The sequence below is a fragment of the Grampus griseus genome (assembly GCF_964374135.1).
Source record: "Grampus griseus genome assembly, chromosome: 14".
NCBI classification, from domain to species: Eukaryota; Metazoa; Chordata; class Mammalia; order Artiodactyla; family Delphinidae; genus Grampus; species Grampus griseus.
In genome coordinates this window covers 8,369,867-8,397,467 of record NC_139008.1, presented here as the reverse complement: position 1 = coordinate 8,397,467, position 27,601 = coordinate 8,369,867, and the positions used below count along the sequence as shown (strand labels likewise).

The 27,601-nt window shown below is 41.9% G+C and overlaps 1 protein-coding gene across 1 annotated transcript; it reads right to left on the bottom strand.

Moving 5' to 3' along the window:
* On the bottom strand, positions 1-26,756 carry YWHAG (tyrosine 3-monooxygenase/tryptophan 5-monooxygenase activation protein gamma). Its single transcript, XM_082670667.1, has 2 exons — positions 26,493-26,756; positions 1-3,422 (listed from the first exon to the last, which is right to left on the bottom strand). The coding sequence occupies exons 1-2, from the start codon at positions 26,577-26,579 to the stop codon at positions 2,766-2,768; spliced, it is 744 nt and encodes a 247-aa protein (XP_082526793.1). The 5' UTR covers positions 26,580-26,756; the 3' UTR covers positions 1-2,765.
* Positions 26,757-27,601: the final 845 nt, after the last annotated feature.

Genomic DNA, 27,601 nt, shown 5'->3' with positions numbered 1-27,601 from the left:
TGACATCAGATCTGTAAGTTTATTTGCTCAATGTACGACAGCTACATAATGACTCACATTCATGATATTCCATCACTGAGGAAAACTGCTAAGAATGGTCCGTGTGTGAAATAATTCCTTAGAGAAACACGGAGTTGGAAAAATAATCACTGATTAGACCTTAAAAATAGTTCACTGCATAACATGACAAAAAGCACAAAGGCTCATTCAGAGAACATATTCGTTGTTCTCCTACACTGTAATAGTTATAATTTCACCATGACAAACACCAGACATTAAGATTAAGCTAACACTGGTGTTTCTTTTGCTTCCCCCCCACCCTTAAAAACAAAATATATAACTGCATGTCACTATAGCAACATCCAAAACAGATCAATTTGTTACGATCACTATTTGGTAGAGCAAACTTTACCCCCAAAAGGAAAAATTAAATTAAAAAAACTTTAAAAAATTTGAAGACTTAATTCTTTTTTGTCATAGGAATACATAACACCTACAGTATAAGTTAATAAATTTCAAGCTACTGTATAGAAATACAACACTAGCATGCACAATATTGTATCAATAGAGTAATGGAGGCGTAATCATTTCACTGGAGAGACAGCATCATAGGCAAGTGCATTTCTTTAAAAATAAAGAAAAGAAAATAAACCATTCAAGCTGCTTAAATATCAAGTCTCCCATTCCCTCCTTCATTTTTAGCCCTCAGACACGGTTTTATCTTGCATTATTCTAAAAAGCAGCCAGAGCCAAAGCTAAAATTTAAAAGAAAAATAGGTTTTGTAATTCCAGTAAATCATTTCCAAATGCTACAAGGAAGGACACAGCACTGCTCACTGGACATGAAGATAAATTAAGGAAAACCCCACCAACCCCCCACCCCACCCCCGCAAATCTGTTCCCATCCGTGGCATTGACCTTAGGCCCCTGTTAGGGCACAGAAGCTATAAAGCTCTCTTCTGTTAGTTCTTCTGGTAGGTTTGGTTAGTTGGGACTTCCGCTCTAGCATATGGAGGGGGCCTTCTAAGGAAAGTCATGCTGGGTAACTGTGCCACATTACAGAGCATCGTCACACTCTTCTATCTTCACTGTCACCTGGATCCTGGTCAACACGTGCATTTCACAACTGGAAGCTCCATTTTCGTTTTAGCAAAAGCAACTGTCAGATTTTCCTCAATTACTACTCATTCCTCTCCCTGCCTAAATAAAACAAACAAACAAGTCTGGTGTCATTACCTATCTCAGCAGTTCACAGTTACTGACTTTATAAAAAAGGCTGAATGCACATGCAACAGGTCGTGTGTTAAGACTTATCCAAAATGAGAACCAAGGACCTAAGGCTAACTGAAACAAACTTGTGGAAATAGCATCGTGGTTTCCTTCAACTCTAAAACGTGTACAGATGGCACAAATGAATTTCCAAATTCTATGCTTTCATTAAAAAGAAAAAAAATACATAGAAAAAGTTTTGGTCAAATAGGAGTTAAATATTTATTATCTGATAATGATTTTAGTTTATTTTCCTACAATGATTATTTGGGGAAGGAGTGTTTTCAGGGAGGAAAAACTGACACACGAGGCTCCTGAAACTGGACAGAATGTTTACGAATAGAGCTCTTCCTTTAGGATTTTTCTACCAGTAAGCTCCTAGCACCTGAATTTTCACACACTGCACCACAAACTTTCTCAAAACGACCGCCAACTTCTACAACCCAACAGCTTTTCAACCCACCCGAGTGCATGCCCTGGGCACAAGGTACAGTACGGAAGACCCAAGTGAGGAGTGAGACAGCAGTGCAGTCCCTGAGGAAGAAGCTATGGCGGCTGAAAAAAATCAGGATTTCTCTGGAAATATCAGCACAGTAAATGACATACAGACCTGAATTTTCTCTATTTTTGTGGTGTTTAACGTTTCTATTAAAGTGATTAATCATTTTTGTGGTGGATTTAAGTTAAGAAGAAAGAAGGACAAAAATCCCACAGCCATCTGCCAAGCACCTATTCAACAAAACCTAAAGTAGCTTTGATTCTCCTCAGGCAAGCCTTTTGGCCTAGGAGACAGATAACAGCAAAACCAACCTGGATGAGGCTGAATAAGGATGTAAAAGCCAAAATAAGAAAAACACACAATCACAATGGCTTGATGTCACATATGGCTGTAATGTAGAAATACTGTAAACTGCAATTTAGTGTTAATACTGTCAACTAATCAGAAACTTCTGAAAACTGGCAAGGCCTAAACCACAAGGATAAATATACCTTATGTTCTAAGTCTATCAGTTTGGGATTTTAACTATTCCATGTCTGGTAGAGTACACCCTGAAAAACAAAATGCACAGCTAAAACGGATGAGCTAGAAAGTACCCAGAACTTAAAAGACAAGAGCATATGTACATAAAAATCCTTACTGGAACCACAGAACTTATTGAATGAGGGCTATTCCGTTTAAGTTTTCTTTTCGTCTTAAAACCCTATTTTCTAGCAATAAGTTAAATTAAGGACAGCTCCACTTGCATTAATCTACAGAACAGTCCATATGCCAGTGTGAGGCTGCTATTCCAATACCAGCACAGCTAGCCTGACTTTCCACTAGTGGTATTTTGGCAAAAATGTCAAAGAGGCGATCAAAGACAGGACAGGTCGTGGGTTTCTCCCTAGGAAGGTCATCGCTCCCTTTCCCTCCCCCACCCGACCCCCAACTCATGGGAAAAAAATAAAGACTGCAGTAGTAGCATCAGCGTGTGCTGCCAGTCCACCTGGGGGCCTTAATTGTTGCCTTCTCCACCGTCGTCGTCTTGCTGATCGCTTGTCCAGAGCGTGAGGTTGTCTCGGAGGAGCTGCATGATGAGCGTGGAGTCCTTGTAGGAGTCCTCGTTGAGAGTGTCGAGCTCAGCAATGGCGTCATCAAAAGCGGTCTTGGCCAAGTGGCAGGCTTGCTCTGGGGCGTTCTGGATCTCATAGTAGAAAACGGAGTAGTTAAGGGCCAGGCCTAATCTAATGGGGTGAGTGGGCTGCATGTGCTCCTTGCTAATCTCATGGGCTTCGCTGTAGGCCTTCTCAGATGACTCCACGACGGTCGCCCTCTTCTCTCCAGTGGCGACTTCAGCCAGGTAGCGGTAATAGTCCCCTTTCATCTTCAGATAAAACACTTTGCTCTCATACTGGGTCTCACTGCAATTTTTGATCAGGTAGTTATCCAGCAGGCTCAGCACATCCTGACATACGGCCTCCAATTCCTTCTCTATTTTTTCACGGTAAGCACGGACCATCTCTATCTTCTTCTCATTACCATCTGCAGATGTCTTCTGCTCAATGCTACTGATGACCCTCCAGGAAGAACGGCGTGCCCCAACTACATTCTTGTAGGCCACAGAGAGAAGGTTTCTTTCTTCATTGGACAGTGGCTCATTCAGCTCTGTCACCTATTAAGGAGGAAAGAATAAAGAGCTGTTATGGTACAGATGATGTCAGTTGGGTTAATCGTATCTTTATGCCACTAAAACACAAAGAGGTCTACCAGCTGATTAAAGTAATCAACAAACAGAAGTTGGGCTGTGTGGTTATATGGAAGAGGGATAGAGCGGGAAGGAGCAACAAAGAAGGGAAAAACCTGCGACTGGCTCAATGGTGCCTGAACCCCTGCTTTCTCCCTAGAGAAGGACACATAGGCTTATTATCACACAGCTGTTCCAGGAAAGAACTATCAAGTCTAACTCTTAGATGTAAAATCGAAATTTGATCTAAATTACAAAAGGTCAACAAGTCTCTCATGCAACATTACGTACATACTGATCCTAAGGATTTTAAGTATAGATGGCTTATATATCTCATCAGTTTTTTTAAGAAAAAAGAATCACAGCTGCTTCCTAACCTTGCCCTGTCTACCAAACGTCGGTCCCATCCATTTTGGGTGAGAGTATCTTGCCTACCGGGTGAGAACATAGTCAGTCAACGTCAAGTTGACTTTTGAGAAACAAAGAAACTTTTCTTATGTTAAAATAATATAAATTACGAACGCCAGAAAGGAAGTCAAAATTGGGGGCACGGGATTGACTCTGATCACTGACATATTAGCAACTTGGGGAACATGTGTTTGTAGTGTCTGAATACAACAGCAATAAAATGGAGAGGTGAGCAAAGCACTTCCGAGCTGAGGTGGCCAACAGGAATTAATGCTTCTTTCACTTGTGCTAGAAGGTCTTCGTCGTCCCAAACACTAAGAGCCTTGAGGACACTAAAGCAACGGCACACCGATGTTGTGTATTTTTATGACTACCAAACAACTGCATATAATAAAGAAATTAAATCAAGTGACTAAAACTATTTAATTTATATTACCTGATTTCTGTGATGTCAGAGCCATACACCTCTAAGTGTCTAACAACCATATGAAACAGAAAATTTTACAAGGAGGAGTGACTGAGCTCTTACTTTTTTTCCTATTCTGAGGTCACATTTTTATTTGCCTGGTTAACTATCATATCTAGACTGGTACATACTAAGTCAACGGCATTATCAGAAACCCCAGATCATGAGCTCTTTCCTATGACTTACAACAGACTAGATGCTTTCCTCGCCTCATTCTCTCATGTACCTGCGCTCCAGTGGTAACATGTTAATTGCAAAAACCTTTCATACTTCTGCCCTTTGTTCTTCTGCCTCTGCCTAGAACAACTACCAGTGCTCCTGCCTGGAAAATACTTAGACAACTGTCAAGAACCAAGTTATACTCATGGCTTCTATGCAATCTTGCCCAGCTCTACTCCTCCCACCCCCAGTTAAACTGGCTACTCCCTGTTCCCTGTGTAGATCAACCACAGCACCCATGTAACACTGTATTACTCAGAGATGTGAAAGGTACTGGGATGTAATCCAAAAAGATAAGCTAAAGTATCTGGGGGGGGGGGAAGGGCTGGGATTCCAAGAGACTTACCTGTGTATGGACCGTTTACATTTGGTATGTATTCCTCTTTTATCATGGAAGAGGTCGGGGTGGGAGAGGATTATACTTAAGGAAAGTGGTTGTAAAATAGTTCCTCTCAGATACAATCAAATCAGAATGTAAACCATACTTATTAGTTCATATGCTTTGCTTGCTAATTCTCACAACATCCAGCAAATAACACACTCTCAAATTCCTAACTTTTTGAGTGGTTTTTCTGATGCTAACCTTTTACTATGCATTACTGATTCTCCACTCTACACTAGACAGCAACAGTAGCTCTGCCAGAGGTGGCCTAGGGGAAGCAGATGCAGAGTGGGGGAACAGGGCTCTGGTTCTACTGGACTTCAGAGCAGAAGGAAACCAGCACAGAGGTGCTTTTTACTCTCTGAGCGCCCCTCCACCCCCCCACCGTGGAAACACTGCTTCCCCTGAATAGGAGGCTTATCATCTCACATCCAATTTCCCATATATTTCTGGACTTTGGAGAAACTATTCCCAGCACTCAGCCACTGTCACTCCTGTCAATTTCTGACATATATGCAAATAACCCAGAAGACTGGGGCTTTCCAGTCCCACCATTTACTAAGTGACCTTGGGGACAAGCCATTTCATCTATCTGGGCCTCAGTTTGCATACAGATTTCCACCTCTTTCATAAGATTATAAGGGTGTATCAGATGAATGATAAAGTGCTCCCAACACAGTGAAGTGCTAGAGATGTGAGCATTTACTTCTTTTATTCGGCCAAGTCATGCGCCTGCGGGATCTTGGTTCCCTGACCAGGTAGACTGAACCTGCGCCCTCGGCAGTGAAAGCCCGGAGTCCTAACCACTGGACTGCCAGGAAATTCCCTTGAGCAATTACTTTTGAGAACACCTTGAATAACGTCCCTTCACTTTAAGTCTCGCCATAGGAGGCCTCTGTATTCCTCACATCATCTCGTTTATCTTCTGCTCAATGCTACTAATGTATAAGAGATATCAAGTATCTTTTCTCCATTTCATGCTATTCTCTAGTCCTTAGCTCCCTTACATCACTTCCTTTCCATAAACTTTAATATCATATAGCCTGGAATAACTCCCCAGACTGGCTTTCAAACAGGCTGAGAGGCCTCTGTAGGCCCGAGGCCCGCATACCATAGGACACCAGCCCATATTCACTGAATGAATGTGCAGATATTGAAGACTAGCCACCTCTAGAGTAACCTGATAACTGTCTCCAATGCAAGAAGCTGTGATGCCTAAGGCCACTGAGATCGGGTTCTGGCCTTTCCCCTAAATCATGCTATCCTTATTTCAAGAGCCAGCAACTATTTAAAGCTCAAATTACCTCACCAGTACTCTATACCGTTAGGTCTCCTGCTGCAAAAGTTGGGCTAAAGAGCCCAAAGGTAGCCATTTGCGCTTATGTAAAATTTGTCCAGTTGCCTCAGACAAGCTGGAACATGGAGATTATGAAATGCCAACATCACCTTTAGATACAGTAACTCAACCACATTTGGGACATACCCAGATGTTCTCTGCCACTGAAAAACTATGTTAGAGGGGAAAACCTTTAATTCTAATAAAAAAGTCTGCTCAACGGAACTAAGATTTCTCTAAAAACCTTAAATCAGAATTTTTTTAAAAATCCTTAATATCAAAATGATTGTATGAGAGATAATCTGTGATTTTTACATTAAAATAAAATAGAGATCCCAACCATCCTAGTTTCAAAAGTCAAGATAACTTTTTTTAAAAGGTCAAAAAAAGTATCCACATAGTGTTCACAAAAGGTTTAACCAAGATCGAATGCCTATTCAGTGTAGGAAGATGTGAGATAGGTATCATTTGGGAAGCAAGGTAATGTCTTTCAAAACAGTCACTGAACTGTTTCTAAGAACGCAATACTTGTATATATGGTCCCCAAAATTTACTGTCATGGCTACTGGAAAATGTGGACAGTTTGTACATTCTCCAGTTTTATGTTCTGGTTAAAAATAAAATTAAGGGGCTTCCCTGGTGGCGCAGTGGTTGAGAGTCCGCCTGCCGATGCAGGGGACACGGGTTCGTGCCCCGGTCCGGGAAGATTCCACATGCCGTGGAGCGGCTGGGCCTGTGAGCCATGGCCGCTGAGCCTGCGCGTCCGGAGCCTGTGCTCCGCAATGGGAGAGGCCACAACAGTGAGAGGCCTGCGTACCGCAAAAAATAAATAAATAAATAAAAATAAATAAATAAAATTAAGGTTTCTCTTCTCAACTCCTATGATACTAGCTCAAGTTCAAATTTCTTTCAGTGAGTTCGAGAGAGCTGTTAGCAAAAAGGTTAGAAAAATCTGTTATTCTCACCAACAGTTTAAGAAATAAAACTCCCCAAATCCCAGCTGCTAAGGCATCAGATATTAATTAGTTATCAGCTGTTGTCCCCTAAGAGTTGATGAGGAGAGAAATCTTCTCTACCTAAGATGAACAACCCATGAGATTCTTGGAAAGCTATTTAGATAACTTTCTGACCCTGTGGTCTTGGAGCACCAAGTCATTCACAATTCTTCAACTTACCTATGGAGAACCTTAAATTGTAATGAGTGCAACTTCAAATGTTTAAACTCCTTAAATGAAACTTGAATTAAGCTTACTTTACTTAAAATGTATTTCTATCAAGCCGAATCTTGTACAATAACTTATGATGGTGAGTAAGATGCCTTGACTTAAGGAAAGCTGAAAATCTCCACAAAGAACTTACATTCTGTTCACATCCAAATAAGATAGGAGGGATGAACAGGCAGAAAAAAGGATTCTTAGGGCAGTGAAACTATTCTGTACAATACTTTAATGGTGGATACATGTCATTACACACTTGTAAAAATGCACAGTATGTACAATACCAAGACCCCAATGTAAATGATGGACTTGAATACTAATGGTGAGTCAGTGTAGGTCCATTGATGGTAACCAGCATACTACGCTGGGATGCTGACAGTGGGGAGGGGCAGGGGGGCATACAGGACCTCTGTGCTTTCCTCCGTGAACCTAAAACTGCTCTAAAAAATAGTCTATTAAAAAAATGAGTTAGCAGACACCAGGTATAACATTTGGCCCCATGAAGCATTTTTGGTCCTAGGAGTGATATCACCTGAAAGAGCCAAGAGGCCATAAAAAGGGTAAATGCAGTGACTGCTATATATGAACACCCTACACCAAAAAGAAAAACGTGACAAGGTGCAAAATCAGTCTCAGTGTCCATGTAATGGACAGTTATCTATATACTGTGCAGGCAGCAGAATAACCCACTGCAAGTAAATGTGACACTGTTCTGCTTGCACAAAATTAGTCATGTATTCTAGAGATGACCTGCTAAATCTCAAATTAAAATTTCTGAAAATAATCTGAAGTCATGTCTTGCACATGTGGGCAAAATGCCTCAAACTTGAAGTACAGTCTGTACAAAAAAGAGTTAACACAACAGCCTTGAGACTACTATCTTTAGAAAGGTCTGCTTGCAAAGTTGACCCTTGGCTAGCATCTGAGAACTAAGATTTTGGAAGGGTTCCCACCATCCACGACTAAGAATGGCTCACTGTCCCTAAAATGTTTGTCCAAACAATGTGGTTTATGCTAAACACCTGTTTTCCTTCTAGGAGTCTTGAATTTGGTTTGTGCTAGGCAGAAAGTGCCTTTGTGAGCATCCCTCAATGGATGAGGGGCAGGGAGGGTGGGAGGGAGGCTCAAGAGGGAGGGGATATGGGGATACATGTATGCATATGGCTGACTCACTCCGTTGTACAACAGAAACTAACACAGTAGTGTGAAGCAATTATACTCCAATAAAGATCTATTAAAAAAATACCAATAAACATTTTAAACATCAAAAAAACAAAACGAAACGAAAAAACCCTTGGGTACTGAGTCTCTAATGAGATTCCCAGCAGACATTTCACACACGCAATCTGTGTGAGTCCCCTGAGAGAAGACTCTGGAAAATTTGCACCTGGTCACTCTGATCTTCGCCCCAAGCACCTTTTCCCTCTGTTGATTTAGCTTTGCATCCTTTCACTGTAATAAATCATAGCCAAGAGCACAGCTATATGCTGAGTCCTGGCAGATCACTGAACATGGGGGTAAGTCTTGGGGACCCTCAACACATATTCAAACTCTGCCTGGAAAGCTCATCAGATGGCCTTTTAGAAGCCAGCAGAGGGACTTCCCTGGTGGCGCAGTGGTTAAGAATCCGCCTGCCAATGCAGGGGACACGGGTTCAAGCCCTGGTCCGGGAAGATCCCACATGCCACAGAGCAACTAAGCCTGTGTGCCACAACTACTGAGCCTGTGCTCTAGAGCCCGCGAGCCACAACTACTGAGCCCTCGTGCCACAACTACTGAAGCCTGTGCGCCTAGAGCCCGTGCTCTGCAACAAGAGAAGCCACGGCAATGAGAAGCCCGCGCACTGCAACGAAGGATAGCCCCCGCTCGCCACAACTAGAGAAAGCCCGCGTGCAGCAACAAAGACCCAATGCAGCCAAAAATAAATAAATTAAAAAAAAAACCTACACAAAAATTTACCAATTTAAAATAAATAAATAAAAGCCAGTAGCAATGACCCTGGATAAAAACTGTGCTGAAGGGAAACATTCCAGGAAGAGGAACATCCTAGAAGAAAAATGAAACTTCCATGGCATATTCAGGGCCAAGCTCAAGGTCTCATGGATGAGAGGAGAGCTTCCTGAGAACCTGGGCTTTTCTGACAGCCACCAAATCCTATGTTCTTTTCACAACTACCCAACAAGGTGGACATTATACTTTACAGGTGTGATGAGGAGAAATCAACGGACTTTTTCCCAAAAATCACACTGCTAACACACAGCAGGGCAGGGACACAAACTCGGGTCCTCTGGTTTCAAATCCTGTGCTCTTTCTCCCACCTTGAGTCTCTGAAGATGTAAACCTTGCAATATGTCACAGAGAAAGGACTAGTTTCTCTAATAGAGGCTGTACCTTGTTTTACTGCGCTTCACAGATACTGCAGTTTTTTACAAACTGAAGGCTTGTGGCAACCCTGTGTTGTCAGACTGATGGCTAGCAATTTTTAGCAATGAAGTACTTTTTAATTAAGATATGTACTTTTCTACAACAAGGACGTACTGTATGGCACAGGGAACTATACTCAATATCTTATAATGACCTGAAAAAATATGTATGTATAATTGAATCACTTTGCTGTACACTTGAAACTAACACAGCATTGTAAATTAACTAAACTCCAATAAAAAAAGATGTACTTTAAGACATGCTATTGCAGGGAATTCCCTGGTGGTCCACTGGTCAGAACCCCGTGCTTTCACTGCCAAGCATCCAGGTTTGATCCCTGGTTGGGGAACTAAGATCCCACAAGTCTCACAGCGGCACAGCCAATCAAAAACACCTTCCTAAAAGGAATTTAAGACCAATCAGTAATAGAAAAGTGAGCAAAAGGAGTGGACAATTGAAAAAGAAAAAGGAAAATGTAAGTAGAGTACTTAAATTCATTCATTTTATAAATGCTAATTTTTCTCCAATCAGACTGGCAGAACTTAAACTTTGATGACTCACTGTGAAGGCTGATGCTGTGGATAAACATGCACTCGCATCCATTGTTGGAAACCGTAAATTAGTACAAACTTTATGGAGGGCAATTGGGAACAGCTATCAGAATTACAAATACTAAGAAAACTTCTGACTCTGCCATTCCACTTCTAGAAACTGATTCACTGCCATCATCTGTAGCAGCTAAAGTCTTGGAACCACCTAAATGGTCCTCGATGGAAGTCTGGCTAGATTACGAAACATCCATACAACAGAGTTCTAGGTAGCCATTAATAAGGAATTTGTATGCTCTCACTGTATTTCTATAAGGGTCTGAAAACAGAGTGGCTGGGAGGCAGTCAAGGTTGAGGAGGCTGAATTTTGACCTGTTACCAGTAGTACCTATTCAAACAAACCCTCTCCATAATTTACCCAGTTAATCACACCCACGATTAAAGTTTAAAGTCAATTTTGAAAACCAAGTTTTCAAAAAAAGCTCAAAGCCAGCAGTTTTATGTAAACAAGTTTACTGATGTAAATAACTCAAACCCACACCTGCTGCTTTGCGCTCACCACCTCGCTTCTACCAAAAATACCTTAAAACACAAAAAAACCCAAAACTTAGTTGCATAAAAATCTTTCATTATATCTTTATACAGATTAGGGCTGATATATGAAATACATACTATAGATTTCAGCCCTGTTTCATTGAACTAATTACTAATTCTAACATTTTTCCAGTTTACTCCCTACCTAATTTTATGGTTTCCAAATATCACTTGTCCTTTCCCGTGGTTAGATTTCTTATACTGTATCACATCTACTGCAAGGACAAGGACAATATTAATAATGCTTATAATGTGCATCTCTGTTCCATTTTGAATTTAATGGAATACGTCCAGTGTTTCATTCTTAAATACCAACTCTTTGTTTAAAAGATACTTCTATCATGTTAAGAAGTATTCATCTATTCCGTATTTTTCTAAATAACTTTTGTAGTATCAAAAATGAGATCTTCACTAAAATTATAATACCTCCTTGGTCCTCCAGATAACCCTTTATGATTTAGTACTGTTATTTCCATTTTAGAGTTTAGAAAATTAAGGCTCAGAGCCAAAGAAGGGAATGCAAATCTCATGGCTCAAAATCTCATATGCTTTCCACTATATGACTGGTTCTTAACCAAGGAGGAGCTTTTTGTAAAACACTCTCCCTAGCAGCCCTAACCCTCGAAGATTCAGTATTGCATGGGATCCACACATGTCTACTTCTCCAGGTTAAGAACTGCAGGACAATGTTCCTCAAAATGTTGAGTTACCACGTGACTCAGCAATTCCACTCCTAGGTATATACAAAAGAAATGAAAACATGAGATCCACACAAAAACTTGCACACAAATGTTTCCAGCAGCATTAGTTAAAACAGCCAAAAAGTGGAAGCAATCCAAATGTCAACAGATGAAAAGATAAGTTAAATGTAGCATTATCCATACAATGGAATATTATTCAGGCATAAAAAGGAATGAAGTTCTGATACATGGTACCACATGGATGACAATAAAAATATTAGGCTAGTGAAAGAAGCCTATCACCAATGACCACACATTATGATTCCAGTTACATGAAATGTCCCAAGCAGGCAAATCTATAAAAACAGAAAATAGATTAGTGGTTGCTTAGAGCTCTTTTTGTTGGGGGGGGGGAGGCAGGGCAGAGGGCAGTGACAGCTTGCTAATGGTACAGGGTTTCTTCTGGGGAGGTGACAATGTTCTGTATTTAGATACTAGTGATGGTTACAAAACTCTGAACACACTAAAAACCAGTGAACTGTACACTTCAAATGGGTGAATTGTATGGTATGTGAACTATATCTCAATAAAGATAAAACTGCTGCACTATGCCATAGTCTCTACAGCACTTTCACACATGTCAATAATTAATTAGCTTATCTGACAAGTTCAGAATTCCAAATACTTCATAACATGTGGGCTGTTACAAAGAAAACCCACTATAATACAGCATGAACCTCTACCTCTTATTTAATCCTCCTCTTGTGCTTTCAAATAAACTACGTAGTTTGACATAGGTTAATATTTCTCAATAGCCTCGCCAAAAATGAGAACGAGCGCGTTATCTCTATTGCTCAGATATAGTTAAGCAAACTTGAAAAGGGATAAGAATTTTACATTCCCTACCATGGGTATTCTTCATTATGAAGCAATTCAATTCTGCCACTATGGGGAAAAAAGGCCGGAGAGAAATATACTAAAATAACTTCTTCTCAAATTACAGATAATCCACACACAAACCCAAAGCGGTGCTCCCCTCCCTCTTGCAGACCCTGCTGGGTGCTCTTCCAACCCTCTACTTGGACACCTGTGAGAATTCTGCCTAAATCCACCTTTAGAGAGTAACATCAGAAGTACCTGACTTGAAGATAAAGCTAAGTTTATCTCCCCTAAAACTGCCAGTCGCTAGCCTTAAGAATTTTATTTCTTGGGGCCAGAATCACTTCTTCAAACAGATAGTCCTCATACCCCTAGGTCTTCTCTACTTAACTGTTTCTATGATCTAGATACAACTCCCCTCATCATCCTGACTCTTTCCCCCCAAATTTGCCAGTACTCGTCAGTACTCGTCAGTCTGCTATTTAGAATACAACACTTCACACTTTAGCCGGGCTATTTTCTGAATTCAGCACAAAGGAACTAACATTTATAACTGCTAGTTTTACCATAGATCTGCTTTTTCTGGGGGGGAGGGGGGCAGGGGGAAGAAGGTAAATAAGCTGGTGTATTTGAAAATGCTGTATAACCTATGGTACAGTGCATTTTAAAAGCAGCTCTATTTAGATATTATCTACCAGGCAGAGGCCAGGCATGCTGGTGAACATCCTACAATGCACAGGTCAGCCACATACAAGAGCAAAGAATAACTTGGCCCAAGTATCAATAGAGCCCTGCTTCAAGTCATCCATACCCAGACCCAGGTCTCGCAGTCTTCCTCATGTTACACACTCCTCTGCTATCATGCTTTTCCAACCACCTAAAACGCACTTCCAGAACTATGAAGAAAAATTCTCTATATGTCATCTTTTAAGCCCTAACTCAAATACTACACTTACTTCCTGAAGCCTGAAAATTCCTCAGGCAGAACTAACTACTGCTTACTTTGTGTGTAACTTTCACCTTGCAGTTATTATACTGCTTATATCTAATGCCTTGTAGTTTAACTGTATACCTTTCTTTCTCCTAAAAGGACTAAAGTGCTTAAGGGCAGGTAGCACACTTCACTCAGCAGTGAATCAACCACAGTACCTAAACTGTCACTTCCAAATGTTTTAAGTGACATGAATCTACATAGGCTGTATCCAGCCCCGACTGTTTGCATAAATGGCCCTAATAACTCCCTCCAACCCTGTGTATATCTCCTTCCTTTTAAATGATTTCGCAGCTCCTTCCATCAAGAACTTCCATCAAGAACTATATTTCCCCAACTCTATAATCTGAACTTGATCATGAGACTCGCTTTGGCTAGTAGAACATTAGCAAGTATGAGGTAAGCAAAGGCCTGAAAAGTGCTTGTGAATCAGGACTCGCTGCTGGGAACCTTCCCCAGGCAAAGAAGCCTGGGTTAACCTGGAGATGAGAGGCCTTTACCTCTTCATAGTTATTCCGGCCCCACAGGAGCAAGTCTAGACCCAAACTACCTGGCCAGTATAAAGAACTGTGATAAACAAGAAATATTTGCTTTAGGTAGTTTGATACAAACAAAAACTTAACGAATATTAAGATGGCTATTGTTAAGTGCCACCTGCATCAAATGTAATGAACAGTTGAATTTTAGGGTCAAGGTACAGGACCTGAAGCAAAAACAAGGCCACTTCATTAGCCGAGATTCCACCCATTGCTCCAGTCTGATCTCACTTTTCAACAACCGGGACAAATGCCAAAGCTCTGCAGCTCACCATTTAACCTCACAAATCAGGAAATAGATATACTATGCTCTAGCACTCCCTTGGCTAGCAGTCAAATAACACTATTCTAAAAATTAGTTAACTGGAGCCTCAACTAAGGAGCCCGCCTGGCACAACTAAGACCCGGTGCAACCAAATAAATAAATATTTTTAAAAAATAAAAATTAGTTAAATCAAAATTAGTTATGCAGGTTCTTATACAAGCCCATACTGACTCCCTCACAATCTTCTCTTTCATGCCTTTTCTGTGCTTCTAAAATTTCTCCTAGAATCAATGTCATGTTCACTTTCTTTGAGATTGTTTACCTGTATCCAGACCTCTGGCCCTACCTCCTTATCCAAGGCTACTCCCTCAAATTAATTCTGAACAACAGTTCAGTTATCTCATCGATTCTGACAACTTATCCCCAAACCACACCTTTAACCTCACTCACAACCATTCATTTTTTTAATTTTTATTTTATATTGGAGTATAGTTGATTTACAATGCTGTGTTAGTTCCAGGCGTACAGCAAAGTGACTCAGTTAGACATACACATGTATCCATTCTCTGCAGTCTCTTCCCATACAGGTTATTACAGGATATTGAGTAGGTCCTTGTTGATTATTTTATGTAATGTGCATACGTTAATCCCAAACTCCTAATTTATCCCCCCGCCCCACCCCCAACCATTCACTTTTAAAATCAAACTCCTGCGAGTTCCTGGGCAGTCCACTGGTTAGGACACGGCGATTTCACTGGTCAGGGAACTAAGAGGTGCGGCCAAGATAAATATTTTAAATAAATAAAGCAAAAAGAAATAAACAAAATTAAAAAATAAAAAATGTTTTAAAAAGGGGAGTTCCCTTGTGGTCTAGTGGTTAGGACTTGGAGCTTTCACTGCCGTGGCCTGGGTTCAATCCCTGGTTGGGGAACTGAGGTCCTGCAAGCTGTGCGGCACGGCCAAAACAAGTAAAAAATAATAAAACCAAACTCCTACCTACCCTTCAATGTTACCAGTCCTCACTTCCACCTACTAGACTCGCTCTTGAGCCCTCTCCTTTTTCCTCAGCCCCTTTCCTTTAGGTTTTATTTCCTCCTTGTAAGGTTCATCAAGATCCATCAGATTCAATTATTTTTGCATTAATATCAACATTCCTATGCCTTGTCCTTCTGCTATACCATCTCTAAACACCCAAATTCTCCATCAATAGAGCCACCCAGCCTGCTTTCAACTCTTATACCCAAAATATGGTGCGGGGTAGGGGAGAGGGAGAGACCAAAAAAAACTAGATTGTAATCACTACAAATTAAGGCTTTTTAACCTCAGCAGGGCCCTTAGCACTCACTGCCTGGCAACCCTTGCTCACTACTGCCTCCTCAAAGGAAAGTGACCAAAGGCCTTTACTTGACAAACAACTGCCCCTACCACTGCCGCCTCCTCCCTGTATGCAAACAAGATGCTTCTTCCCTCTCAAGATATTCCCATCAGTCACTCTCTTTCCTGTACTTTCCCATTAACATGTAGTCCAAGTTGAGGTTTAAAATAAACAATGCCGGGGCTTCCCTGGTGGCTCAGTGGTTGGAGTCTGCCTGCCAATGCAGGGGACGTGGGTTCGTACCCCGGTCTGGGAGGATCCCGCGTGCTGTGGAGCGGCTGGGCCCGTGAGCCATGACCACTAAGCCTGCGCGTCCGGAGCCAGCGGGGGAGGCCACAGCAGTGGGAGGCCTGCGTACCGCAGAGAAAAAAAAATAAAATAAACGATGCCTTTTAATCACATGTTTCCTTCAAAATCAAGTTTCTGAAAATTAGCCTATACTTGTTACCATTTCTTCACCTTTCATTCACTGCTCACCCCATTACCACTGTCATCAACTGTCTTCCTACCTCACATATCCCATGTTCTCTTATGTCTTAATCTTAATTCGTAAGGGATCTATAACACCGCGGACTAATCCCCTTTCTTGACACTCTTGTCCACTTTGTTAGCTTTCTTTCTTGGTTTTCTATCACCATCTACTTAGTCTTTTCTTCCTCGTTCCAGTCACTACTGAAGTGGGATTCCCCAGGGTTCACTTTGACTTCAGCTCTCAATTTTGCCTAGGTGACCTTACTATGCCTGGTAGGAGACTCCCACTAGAATGTTAGTTCTGTGAGGGCAGGGGATATTATATCCTCCAGGTCTGAGACTAGAACCTGGCCGTTAGTGGTTCCTAAATAAATATTTATTTACTTAAGGAATAATAAGTAACACTGAGTGCTTAACCTGTGCCAGGCCCTGTTTTAAGAGCTTTTCATGAATTAACTTGTAGCCATGATGCTTCCATTTACCGCCACTTAAATGTTTCCTCAAACACAGCATGCCGGCAACTGACTTGATCTTCCCCATCATTTCTCCTTCCTCCTACTCCCATCTCCAGCCATCAAATTCTCTCTCTCTCAAATCTGCCGTCACTGTCCATGTCCTGGTCCTCATACCTTCAGAGCAGACCCTGCAATACTAATCAGTCTTGTCCCTCTGCCGCACTGTCCTCCTCTTCAACTTCCACACTGCTGCCAAGGTTCTCTCCAAACCAAAAACCGGACAATGATCCTCTTCTGCCTGAAACCCTTTAATGACTCTCCAAAGCCTAAGAAAAAAACCCAAACTCCACAAGGCCCTTCATGAACTGGCTCCTGCCCCTATTTACCTCTCTGGACTCATTTCCTAACATTCTCTCAGCGCAACCAGTAGTGACTGGATCAATCATGCAACAGATTCTGCCCCCTGTACATTCTGCAACTAAACAATGCTATTCCCTCTGCCTGGACACTCCTTCCTCCAGCCTTTCCCCTCCCCTCAACATCCACCCCTCACTGCTCTGCTATCATTTCTCTAGGAAATCTCCCCTGATGCTCAGGGTGACGTCAGTGTCCTGATACCACAACACTGGGCTGACCTTCACTTTCTGTGTGTAGAATGTTCCCACAGACGTTCAATAATCCCCTCACAACTCTACCTTCCCTGTGTGAATTCTGGATCAGTACCATTCACTTCTTCCACTGCCTAGAACATCTACAAAATATTCAAGTTAACATTCTTTTCTTCCTTTGATCTTCACTTAAATCCCCTCAAAACATGTTTCCACATTCCAGTTTGTGAATTCCACACAAGCCCATATTATCTTTGATGTACAAAAAAGTCACAGCTTCCTCCCATCTCTTTCAAGTGAGGTATACTCTTCCATTCAGTTTGAGTAGCATCCTTTCACTTCTTGGCCATACCTGTAAGATTCCAATGGCAAAAGCATGGTACTTACCTCCTTATGCTAAAAACTGCAAGTTCTCCTTTGTTAAATGGTATTTAAAACAAACCACAATCATGGGACCAAATATTTTCTAGAAGAAAGATTACACTCATATTGAGTATTTCATCTTAGGGCTGTCCTAAAGAAGTTTGTTCTGTATTAAAAACCTGGATTACATAACAACCCTCTCAAGCATAACCAAATGGAAAAATATTAAATATACAGCAGTTTGAAGGAATTTCAGAGCTTCTGCAAACAATGGAACATTGACTAAAATTAATGAAAACAGATCACTGAGACAAGAGCTAAAAGATTACCAGTATCCATGTATACACTTCACCTTTGACTCCTTTTTGAAAACTAAAAAACCTTTTAAAAGAGGCCGAGATTTAGGAAAAATACTTTTAACTCAAGCCTTAATAAGCAAATTACTTAAACATTTCCACCTGTAAAATGGGACCATCACTTTATAAAACTGTTGTGAAATTAAATGGGAAAAGTATAGAAAGATGCTTCCCAAGTGACAGTAAATGTCCAACTATATTGCAGTATTTTAATCTGAGAGTGTGTAACTTAAAATTTTGTCTTCCGGGCTTCCCTGGTGGCGCAGTGGTTGAGAGTCCGCCTGCCGATGCAGGGGACACGGGTTCGTGCCCCGGTCCAGGAGGATCCCACATGCCGTGGAGCGGCTGGGCCTGTGAGCCATGGCCGCTGAGCCTGCGCATACGGAGCCTGCGCTCCGTGGCGGGAGGGGCCACAACAGTGAGAGGCCCGCGTACCCCCCCCCAAAATCTTGTCTTCCCAAAAATATTATAGTCAGTGCAGAAGTCTATAGAACAGATGTGAAAAAAGTCATACCCAAAAGTACACTAGGTTTTCCACTGTGTAGTGGAACTCATCAACATTTCAGGGTAATGCTATGCCATAACAGCTTAGTAAATTATAGTACTGACGTGATTTTCACAACAGATGTAAACACTTGCTAAAAAGCTAGTCTTAATCATCCTTCATTAAAAAATATATGTATTTATACAGCCAGCCAGATTATGAAGAGAAAAACATGATCAAAATGCAAGAGTACCATAAATCCAAAATAAGAACTAGCTATAATTCAGTGTTTTTGAGAATCTATATGCTAGACAGAGTTCTAAATAAGTAATGTTAATAGAAATATATTTTATGCAATTTTAAAGTTCAATTCATTACTATAGCTGTTTGAAGTTTACCATGTTGTTTTCTCTTCCTCAATAAATGGTTCCAAAAATCTAGCCTTTTTCTGCAGGACCTTCGAATGGTAAAAAAATAAAACGGCAGTATACTCACCTATATTACTGATATCAATAAACTAGTCAACTCCATACTTCTGAGCATGGAATTCAAACCCAAGGTGTCCGGGCCCAGCCAGCTAGTGTATGTACGTATCTATCTACCTACCTACCTACCTACTCATACCTACAACCAGTACCATGATAACTTTAAGGCAAAAATGATTTTTTTAAAATGCTTGGCAAGCAACAAAACCAAACAAAAGCAAAACTTGTTTATCCACATCGCCCTCAACAAATCAACTGGGTTTTAGCACTTCTATCAGATTGGTGATGAAAGCCAGAACTGACAAAAGATATCAGCCTTTGTTGTCCCTTTCCCAAAAAAGGCAGTAAAAAACAGTGCAGTAATGATAAAACCCTTCTCTAAACCTACCTGACACAGCACCACCTTTCCTCTCCCCACTCGTGACCCATCCAGCCTTTCCTCCTCCTCATGAGCAAAGGCTGACAGGAAGCAGCACTTGGGATGTCAACTGAGAGAAACACTCCTCTTAAAATCAAGGAAAAAATTATCTGCCACCTGGATTATATGCTTTAAGCAAGAAACTACACTTTGAGGTTGCCAAATCTGAATATAAAGAGATCTTGCTGGTAACTGGAACATTTGTGGGAAATAAGGCGTAATTTTAGGTCAATAAAAAACCATCTTGCAAGATGGTAAATACCAAGGGGACCAGAACAGTAGTAAAGTATATAGACAGAAGATTGGCCAATATGCTGACAAACGGTGAAACTGGTTATATGGAGTTATATCATGCTATTATCTTTATTTTGCATATACTTGAAAGTTACCATATTAGTTTTTTTTTGTTTTGTTTTTTTTAATTTTTAAAAAAGGTACTCATTCCAACCACAAGAAAGCAGAAGAGAGGCTTGCCACAAATAAGCTTGCAGTTAAACTTTCCCCTGTTTCAACCTCATTTTCTCTTTCTGGAGCAGAAAGGGCAATAGGGTATCCTTGAACTTTGAACCATGTGTATGTACTATCTATCCAAACAAGTACATCTTCCAAAACTTTTGAGATACATACCAGTGCTAGTGATGGTTTCAAGTTCCTTAAAAATTCTTAGCAATTCTTTCAAACATTTCACTTTGGGGTCTCTGTCCTAATATACAATCTGTGTTGAAAGCTTTAGGCACAAAGATATTCATGGCAATATTATTTATAAATTTGGAAATGGCCTAAATGCTAAATAAAAATTAAATTATGACACACCCAAAGGACTGTTCAGCCACTGAAAATACTGATAACAGAAGAAAATATCCTTGAAATATCAAGGGGAAAAAGCAAGGTGCAAAACCCTGCAGAAAGACATGATGGAAATATCCCTGCATAGGGAACTATTATGGTGATACTTGTCATTCTTCTAGCGTCCTGAAGGCCAGACATTTTTGTCATCAGTGGTCTGTCCCACTGATAACAGCCTTCCAAAAACCAGAGTCCCTTAGAAGATCAGAGCATCCCCAAATCAAGATATTCTAAAATTTTTCTTCCCTACTCACTTGTCCCCACCAGCTTTCCTTGTCTGCGGAATGCTGTTCTGCTGTTCTTACCCTATCTTGTTATTTCTCCTTATCCTCACGCACTGGGTCATTTTCAAACTACTAGAAAAAAAATATAGTGTCTGGGCTTCCCTGGTGGCGCAGTGGTTGGGAGCCTGCCTGCCGATGCAGGGGACACGGATTCGTGCCCCAGTCCGGGAAGATCCCACATGCCACGGAGCGGCTGGGCCCGTGAGCCATGGCCGCTGAGCCTGTGCTCCGCAACGGGAGAGGCCACAACAGTGAGAGGCCCGCGTACCGTAAAAAAAAAAAAAAAATATATATATATATATATATATATATAGTCTCAACTTTAAGTCTCTATTTTTACTACACAGATGTAGTTAGAAAGACCAGAGGTGAGTCATATGTGAAGAGTGGAGTATGATTTGAAAATAACATCTATCCACCGGGTCTAGCCATGCCAGGCAGGCCCTCATGTAAGAATGTCCTGGCGGGAGTATGGGATTGTTTGCATGGCGACTATCCATCCTGGGCTTCTGCTGCAAAGACATACTCATTCACTATTTCATGTTAGACCCATACAAAAGGAGCATTGTGTTGAACTTAATAGTACTGAATTGAAACAATTCAGTCAAAAATATTTTAAGCTTATTTCCACATCCTTAATGTACTGGCACCATAGGCAACCTTGTTTCCTAGATCTTGGTTATTTGAATACGGTAGCTTAAGTGCCATATTAATAACTCCTTCCAGAAAGCTAAAGAAGTTTTAAATGATCTCTCTTCAAAACAAACCTTCTTTTTCAAAGCCTTCCTCTTGTTACCTCTTAGCCTTCTCTCACTTCTCACACCACCACAGCTGCTCTTCATACTCGGCGGTGGGGGAGGGTGGATGAGGGATTCCTCTCGCACTACTGTCATTACATGTTCAGCTGCCCACTGTCGTCACTGTCATATCCCCAGCTCTGGCACCCCTGTTCTAGCAACAGAATTATTAAGAGGGAAAAGCTGACACTACACCTGGGTCCTACTCAACAAGTTTGGCTTTACACCTCTCCAAAAATAAGGTATCGTTTCAAAGATTAAAAGGATAAGACCAATGAGTTTACTTGGAATTTTTAAAAAATGTCATATTAAAAATCTACATATGTAAGAACACTCTCATTTCTATCTACTTATTCACAACGCAACTAATGCTATGCACCACATTATTCAACTTAGGTAAAGAAAAATCTACCTCCGTGGGACACTCTTACAAGTGATATGCTGATGAACATTTGGTTTAGACTTCACGAGTTCTTTTAAAAGGAAGAAAAAAAAAGACTGATGCAAAGTCTTACAAGATTTACAAATTTTTATTGTTTCTGTAAAATCATGGAACCAAATAAATTTAACCATTTATCTTAAAATTAAAGCTTTCTTTTGGGAATTTTTGTTGATCACTTTTCATGTAACTGTTTTTTTATGACTCAAATTCATAAATTAGTAAAATCAAAATTTCAAGTGCCAGTCTAAAGCAAGATAATATGGTCTGGTACTAAACCAAAATGATAGGTAATACCTAAAATGGAATGTGGGGAAGACAGCAGAAAAATGATTATGACAGGAAAGGCCATAAGGCAGCTCATGCTGATAGCCTTGATAGCCTTGATAGCCTAGAAAGACAACAAATACAGGTTCCCTATAATTACAGTCTCGAATATCTGGTCAAGCTCTAACAAACAGAGCTTAGAAAATAAGACAAAAGACAATGGTTTATATGTGATTTTTTTCCCTTTGACTATTAAACATATAAAGTGGTCTTTGCTTCTTTTTTTCCACATCTCATGGAATCTGGTAGGAACACGAAAGAATCAGATGCCCTGCCAGATAAAACTGTTAGGGCTGGTGATACTGGAGACAAGAAGTTGTTCCTGGCAGCCTCAGAAACACCAAAACAATGTATTTAACATCTTATTTACGAGAAGCCCATGCTTGAATAGCTCACCACTCTCAGCACTGCAGGAACCCGGGCCACACAGCAGGGCAAGTGTGTCTAACAAAGTCAGTCTTGGGGTGGAAAATGAGTGATGATAAGAACACCAGCAAAATTCCTATAATCTCCAAATAGTTAATAGTTTGCTCCGATTTCAGGTAAATTGTTCTTATTCATTTGTGTGAGCAACGTATAGTTTTTAAGCTCTGTAACTTTTTAAATGGAAATACAAATCTAGCCAAAATAAGTCCCCTTTTCAATTTATGCTGAACGGTTCGGATGTTAGAAAACAAAGAGAAAGGGATACTGATTACCACTGGCTGTGAGCCCTGCACTATTGACACATTCCTGAATCAGTAATGTGCTGAAATCCAGCCAGCTATAGCCAGACCATCATCACTTTTTAAAAATATCATTTTCCTATTTTTTCTAGAGGTGATGGCTGCACATCATTGTGAATGTACTGAATGCTACTGAATTGTACACTTGAAAGTGGTCAGTTTATGTTGTGACTTTTACCTCAATAAAAACAAAATCATTTCCTCCACTTTTTAATAATTTAGAGTTTGGTTTAATAAATAAATAAGGCTTCCTCCAAGTACTAGGGGATGAAATCCTCCCTAGGGCCTGCAGTTAATCCAAAGAACCGCAATGAGGATGCACATTCAGCAACATCTTTTATCTTAATATAATCCAAAGATACACATGAAATTGTTTAAATAATTAGAAAAGGCACTTAAGAGTCATTTCAGTTACTGTGAAGGTTAACATAAAAAGCAAACTGTCATCTGTATTCTTTCCACCCCAAAGAGAACAACTGAAACCACATGACTTTGATTATAATAATGGCTGGCAGAACTCCACTTCTGAAGAGTCTAAAGAGGTGTCATTACTCCATTAGTGATAATGGCTATTGATCTAGCCTCCTGGAAGAGCTAGTAGGAAAAACAGAATATTTAACATTGTAAAACCTTTTTAAGTATATCGATTCCACCACGAAGACTTTTTTATATAATTAAGATAGCCTTTTGCCACTAATGCCCCCCAACACACCCGAGTTAAATTGCTTAACCCAGTAACTTCAACAAAGTTACTAGCCCAGAACCTTTTCTGCCCGCCCTCCCCCCCCCCCCGGAAAGTACCAGTAGCCTACTTAGAATATTAACTTCTCAAGAGGCTATTAAAATCCAAAGGACAAGTCAGTATTGTCTAACAAGTAGGAAACATCTAGGTGTTTGCTCTTTTTAGATATAAGCCTACACATGTGTCTTAAAAGACTAAACTTCCTTCTTTCCTCCTTTCCAGAATACACCATTTTACCTCTATCCTGGTCACCCACCTACAACTATCACAGGTCCTAACTCTTTACTACTAGGGTAACTTCATCCGATGCAAATAACTTTAATCACGCTAGCATCTGGATGACTTCAGCCTTAGAAGAGAACTCAAGTGGTAGAACTGAGTATTTTCTTTGTATCTTCCTGTATTTTCCAAATTCTCTGATGAGATGATCTTTATAAACAAAGGAAGAAACAAAGTTTTATAAATAGTTACCTTTTCTTAAGCACCTACTATATTTTTTATTTAATCCTAACAACTTTGTCAAGCAGGTGTTGACCCATTTTACAGATGAGGAAAATGCAGATCAGAGGTAAGCCTAATTCCTCAAAATCATGGTAAACAGATTTGGAAAAGGTCTGCTATATTTTATAAACTGTTTTTTCCTGCACACTCAGTTAAGGAGCAGAAACATAAACACAGCAAAAGAGAACTTTTCCAAATCCCAAGGTAAATTGTTCTGTAAGGGATTCTCATTCCCTAACGTTTACTGAAAATGCCCCAGCAGGAAGTCATAATTTTTTTAAGGTTTTTATTAAAACCTGCCGAGTTAATAATTTGCAATAAACCCATGTATACAGCTCATCCCTGCACTATGAGCATAAAACATATTCTTGTTTAAAACTTCCATCTTTATTCCTTCATTGCCCAATTTTAACAAATGTTTAAAACCACGACTGTATCTTATAAACTTTTGAGAAAACTACAAATACGCAGGTGAACAGGCATAGCCAGACATCCCTGATTTGCACGTCTAAGGATAAATGAAATTCTTATTTGGAGGACCAATTCTCATCCGGTGGAAGACAAAATGCTCAATTCCACCTGGCTTATCTGCTAATTTCTGCATTACCTTGGACAAATGCCATCTGCATACTCCCTACCAACCCATTAGGTGCATTGCAGCCTCTGTGTCATTGTGTGTGACATCACTGGGTTGCTATGGATATAGGAGCGAGGTCACTCGCTTTCCTGTGAAACTAGAAATATGGAAAAATTAGAAGAGTCTAAGTAATGTGAACTAAAGATACTGATATCTGCTAAAGTGCAACTTACATCATTTGAGCTTTAAGGACAGCAACTGTGGCAATAATATTAATACAGCAGTACTCCAAATGTCAGAATCAATTCTCTTCCTTAATTTGATAAAAATCTTCTTTGTTAATGTATCTGGCTTAAATACACAGGCATCAGCATTGTCGTCTTCTGTGAACCAGTAAAGTTATTCAAGAATTAATCTGCAATACCTATACTGCTTCATTAAAGAGGTTTAACAGGCAAGGTACACTCCTCCATCCGCTGCACACTGGAGATGCGTTTTAAAACCTTTGTTACATAAGGCAGGAAGTTAGATATGAAAATAGTGGGAGACCGAAATCATTAGATAATTTTACGTTTCATTTAATAATGCTCAATACTTCCCCAATCCTCTAATATCAAACTGGTTGACCACCCATTAGGTGAATATAGTGTTACTGACAAAATGGTGCAATACAAGCAGGAATCTGCAAAATGCGACAACTGGAGATCAGTATTCTCTTTTCATCAGCATTGAGGATGCGCTAGTTTTTTTTTTTTTAAGCTTCAGATGCATCTAACAAAACAAATTAAAAAAAAAAAAAAGAAGACTTTTTCCCCTTTAAAATAACTCCTCCCAGCCTCCACCCAGTCTAGGCTCTCTGCAATACGACAAATGCAGAATCTTCTGGAATGACTTGATACTGCCTCCCACCAACGCTTTGTTTGCAATATCAGATCAGAGAATATTTTTTCAACTTATAGGAATTTCGACAAATGTGTGCCTATATTTAAAAAAGAAACAGCATATATCACAAACTGAACTAGTCAGCTAAATTCACAACCTTTGTTTTAAAGACAATACCAACACTTTTCAATACGAAAGCCGTAGGAAAACAAGGAGATGACATATTGAGAACAATCAATGAAAACGCTAGCGAGACAAACGTGCCCCCTTCCTAAAAGCAAGAGGACTTGCTTTGGGGCATGCAGAAAGAGGAGCCTTTTGTTAAGAAAAACGTGAGCAAGGAGGTTTCGATTTTGCATCTTGGAGCCCAGGTTTTCAGGACAGCCTACATTTTTCCCGGGGAGGTCCTAAAGGATCTGTCTGGAGAGGCAGTGGGAAGATTTGGGGAGGGGGGGAGTATCAGAAAACCGGGAGACCTGCTGAGTGAATGGGAAAGGCGCCGCCCAGACATCAGGGAGAAAAGAGGAACCGCATCCATGCGGTCCCCCGCCCCCACACGGCCAGGCTGGGAGGAGGGGAAGTGGGGCACAAAGGATGCGCACGGCCCCTGCTCAGGTCCCCAGCAGACCCGGAGGCACAGCGGCCAGAGACCCCGCTCCCGAGACCAGCCCTCCAAGACCCCGCCCCAGCGCGGGCGCGTGGGGAGGGCCGAGGCGGCAGCGCCGCCGGCCCTGGGGAATGCTCGGGGAGAGGCCGCGTCACACCCGGTCCTCAGCGCTCTCAGGACCCTCCCCAGCCCCCTCTGGGGCGGCCAACCTGCAGGAGCGACGGGCGACTAGTCCCCAAGTCGACCCCGCGAAAGCCCGCGTCTGCGAAGGGGCTGGGGCGAGGCGGCGGGGGGCGGGAGGAGAAACTCACGTTCTTCATGGCCGCGGCCATGTCGTCGTAGCGCTCCGCCTGCTCCGCCAGCCGGGCTTTCTGCACCAGTTGCTCGCGGTCCACCATCTTCACGGGCTGGGTCGGGCCGGGCGAGAAGACCAGGGCGGCCTGAAGGGCTCGGAGGGCGGCTGCGGGCGCGGCTGGAGCCCGTGTGCCGGAAGGACCGACCCACGAAGCGAGGGGCTGAGGCGACGGCGCGAAGGCTGCAGCTCGAGCTGCGACCGCGGGACCGGGCGCGAGGTGGCTGCGGCTGCTGTGCGTGCCGCGGGCGGACAACCCTCTGCGGCCCCGCCCACGCCGCGTGACGCAGACGGCCCCGCCCACCACCCTGCGCACCCCGCCCCGGCCCCGCCCCGGCCCCTCCGCTTCTCGGGTTGCCCCTCCCCAACTCAGCTCGCCGCCGCCTTCTGGGTGTCCCCTTCTTCCCCGCTGCCCCTCAACAAGCCCCGTTTTTCCCTTCACCCCGGTTGCTGCGCCCTAGCTTTTCCAGACGACCCCCACCCCTCGCCATGCAGATCCCCGCCCTGCCAGACCCCCGGCGCGTGGGCCCCTGGGAGTTGTAGTTCATCCTCTGCTGAGGTGCTACGTTGGGGAGATCAAGGACAAAGGGGCGGTCAAGACTACATCTCCCAGTGGTCATAGCGCGCAGATGGAGGAGGATTCGGGGTGGGGGGGTCTAATTCCGCGGCCGCTGGGGACCCCTGGCGGGGACGAAGGCTGCCAGTGTCCGAGCGAGTGCTGATTCACGGCCCCGCCCCATATTCTTCGGGAAATTACTGGGGGAGGGGGCCAGGGCCTCAGCCCTGGACCGTATTTCCGAGATAAAATAGCACGCCATGGGGGGATTGGGGAGATGGGGCGCGTTCACTGTTGATCCAAACTGTCAGGGTGGTACCCACCTCAGGGATGGCTGAATTAAAGAGCCAAACCTTGGGGGACTGTCAACCTCCCCCACCCCCCACAAGGTTCCAGCTCTCCCATCCCCACCTTGAGGTTCTTGGACCTGACAGGTGGAAATATGGAAAGACAAATACCAGCCGGGCACTCTGGTTAATATACAGAAAGGATGCAGCTGTTTGCAGACTGAT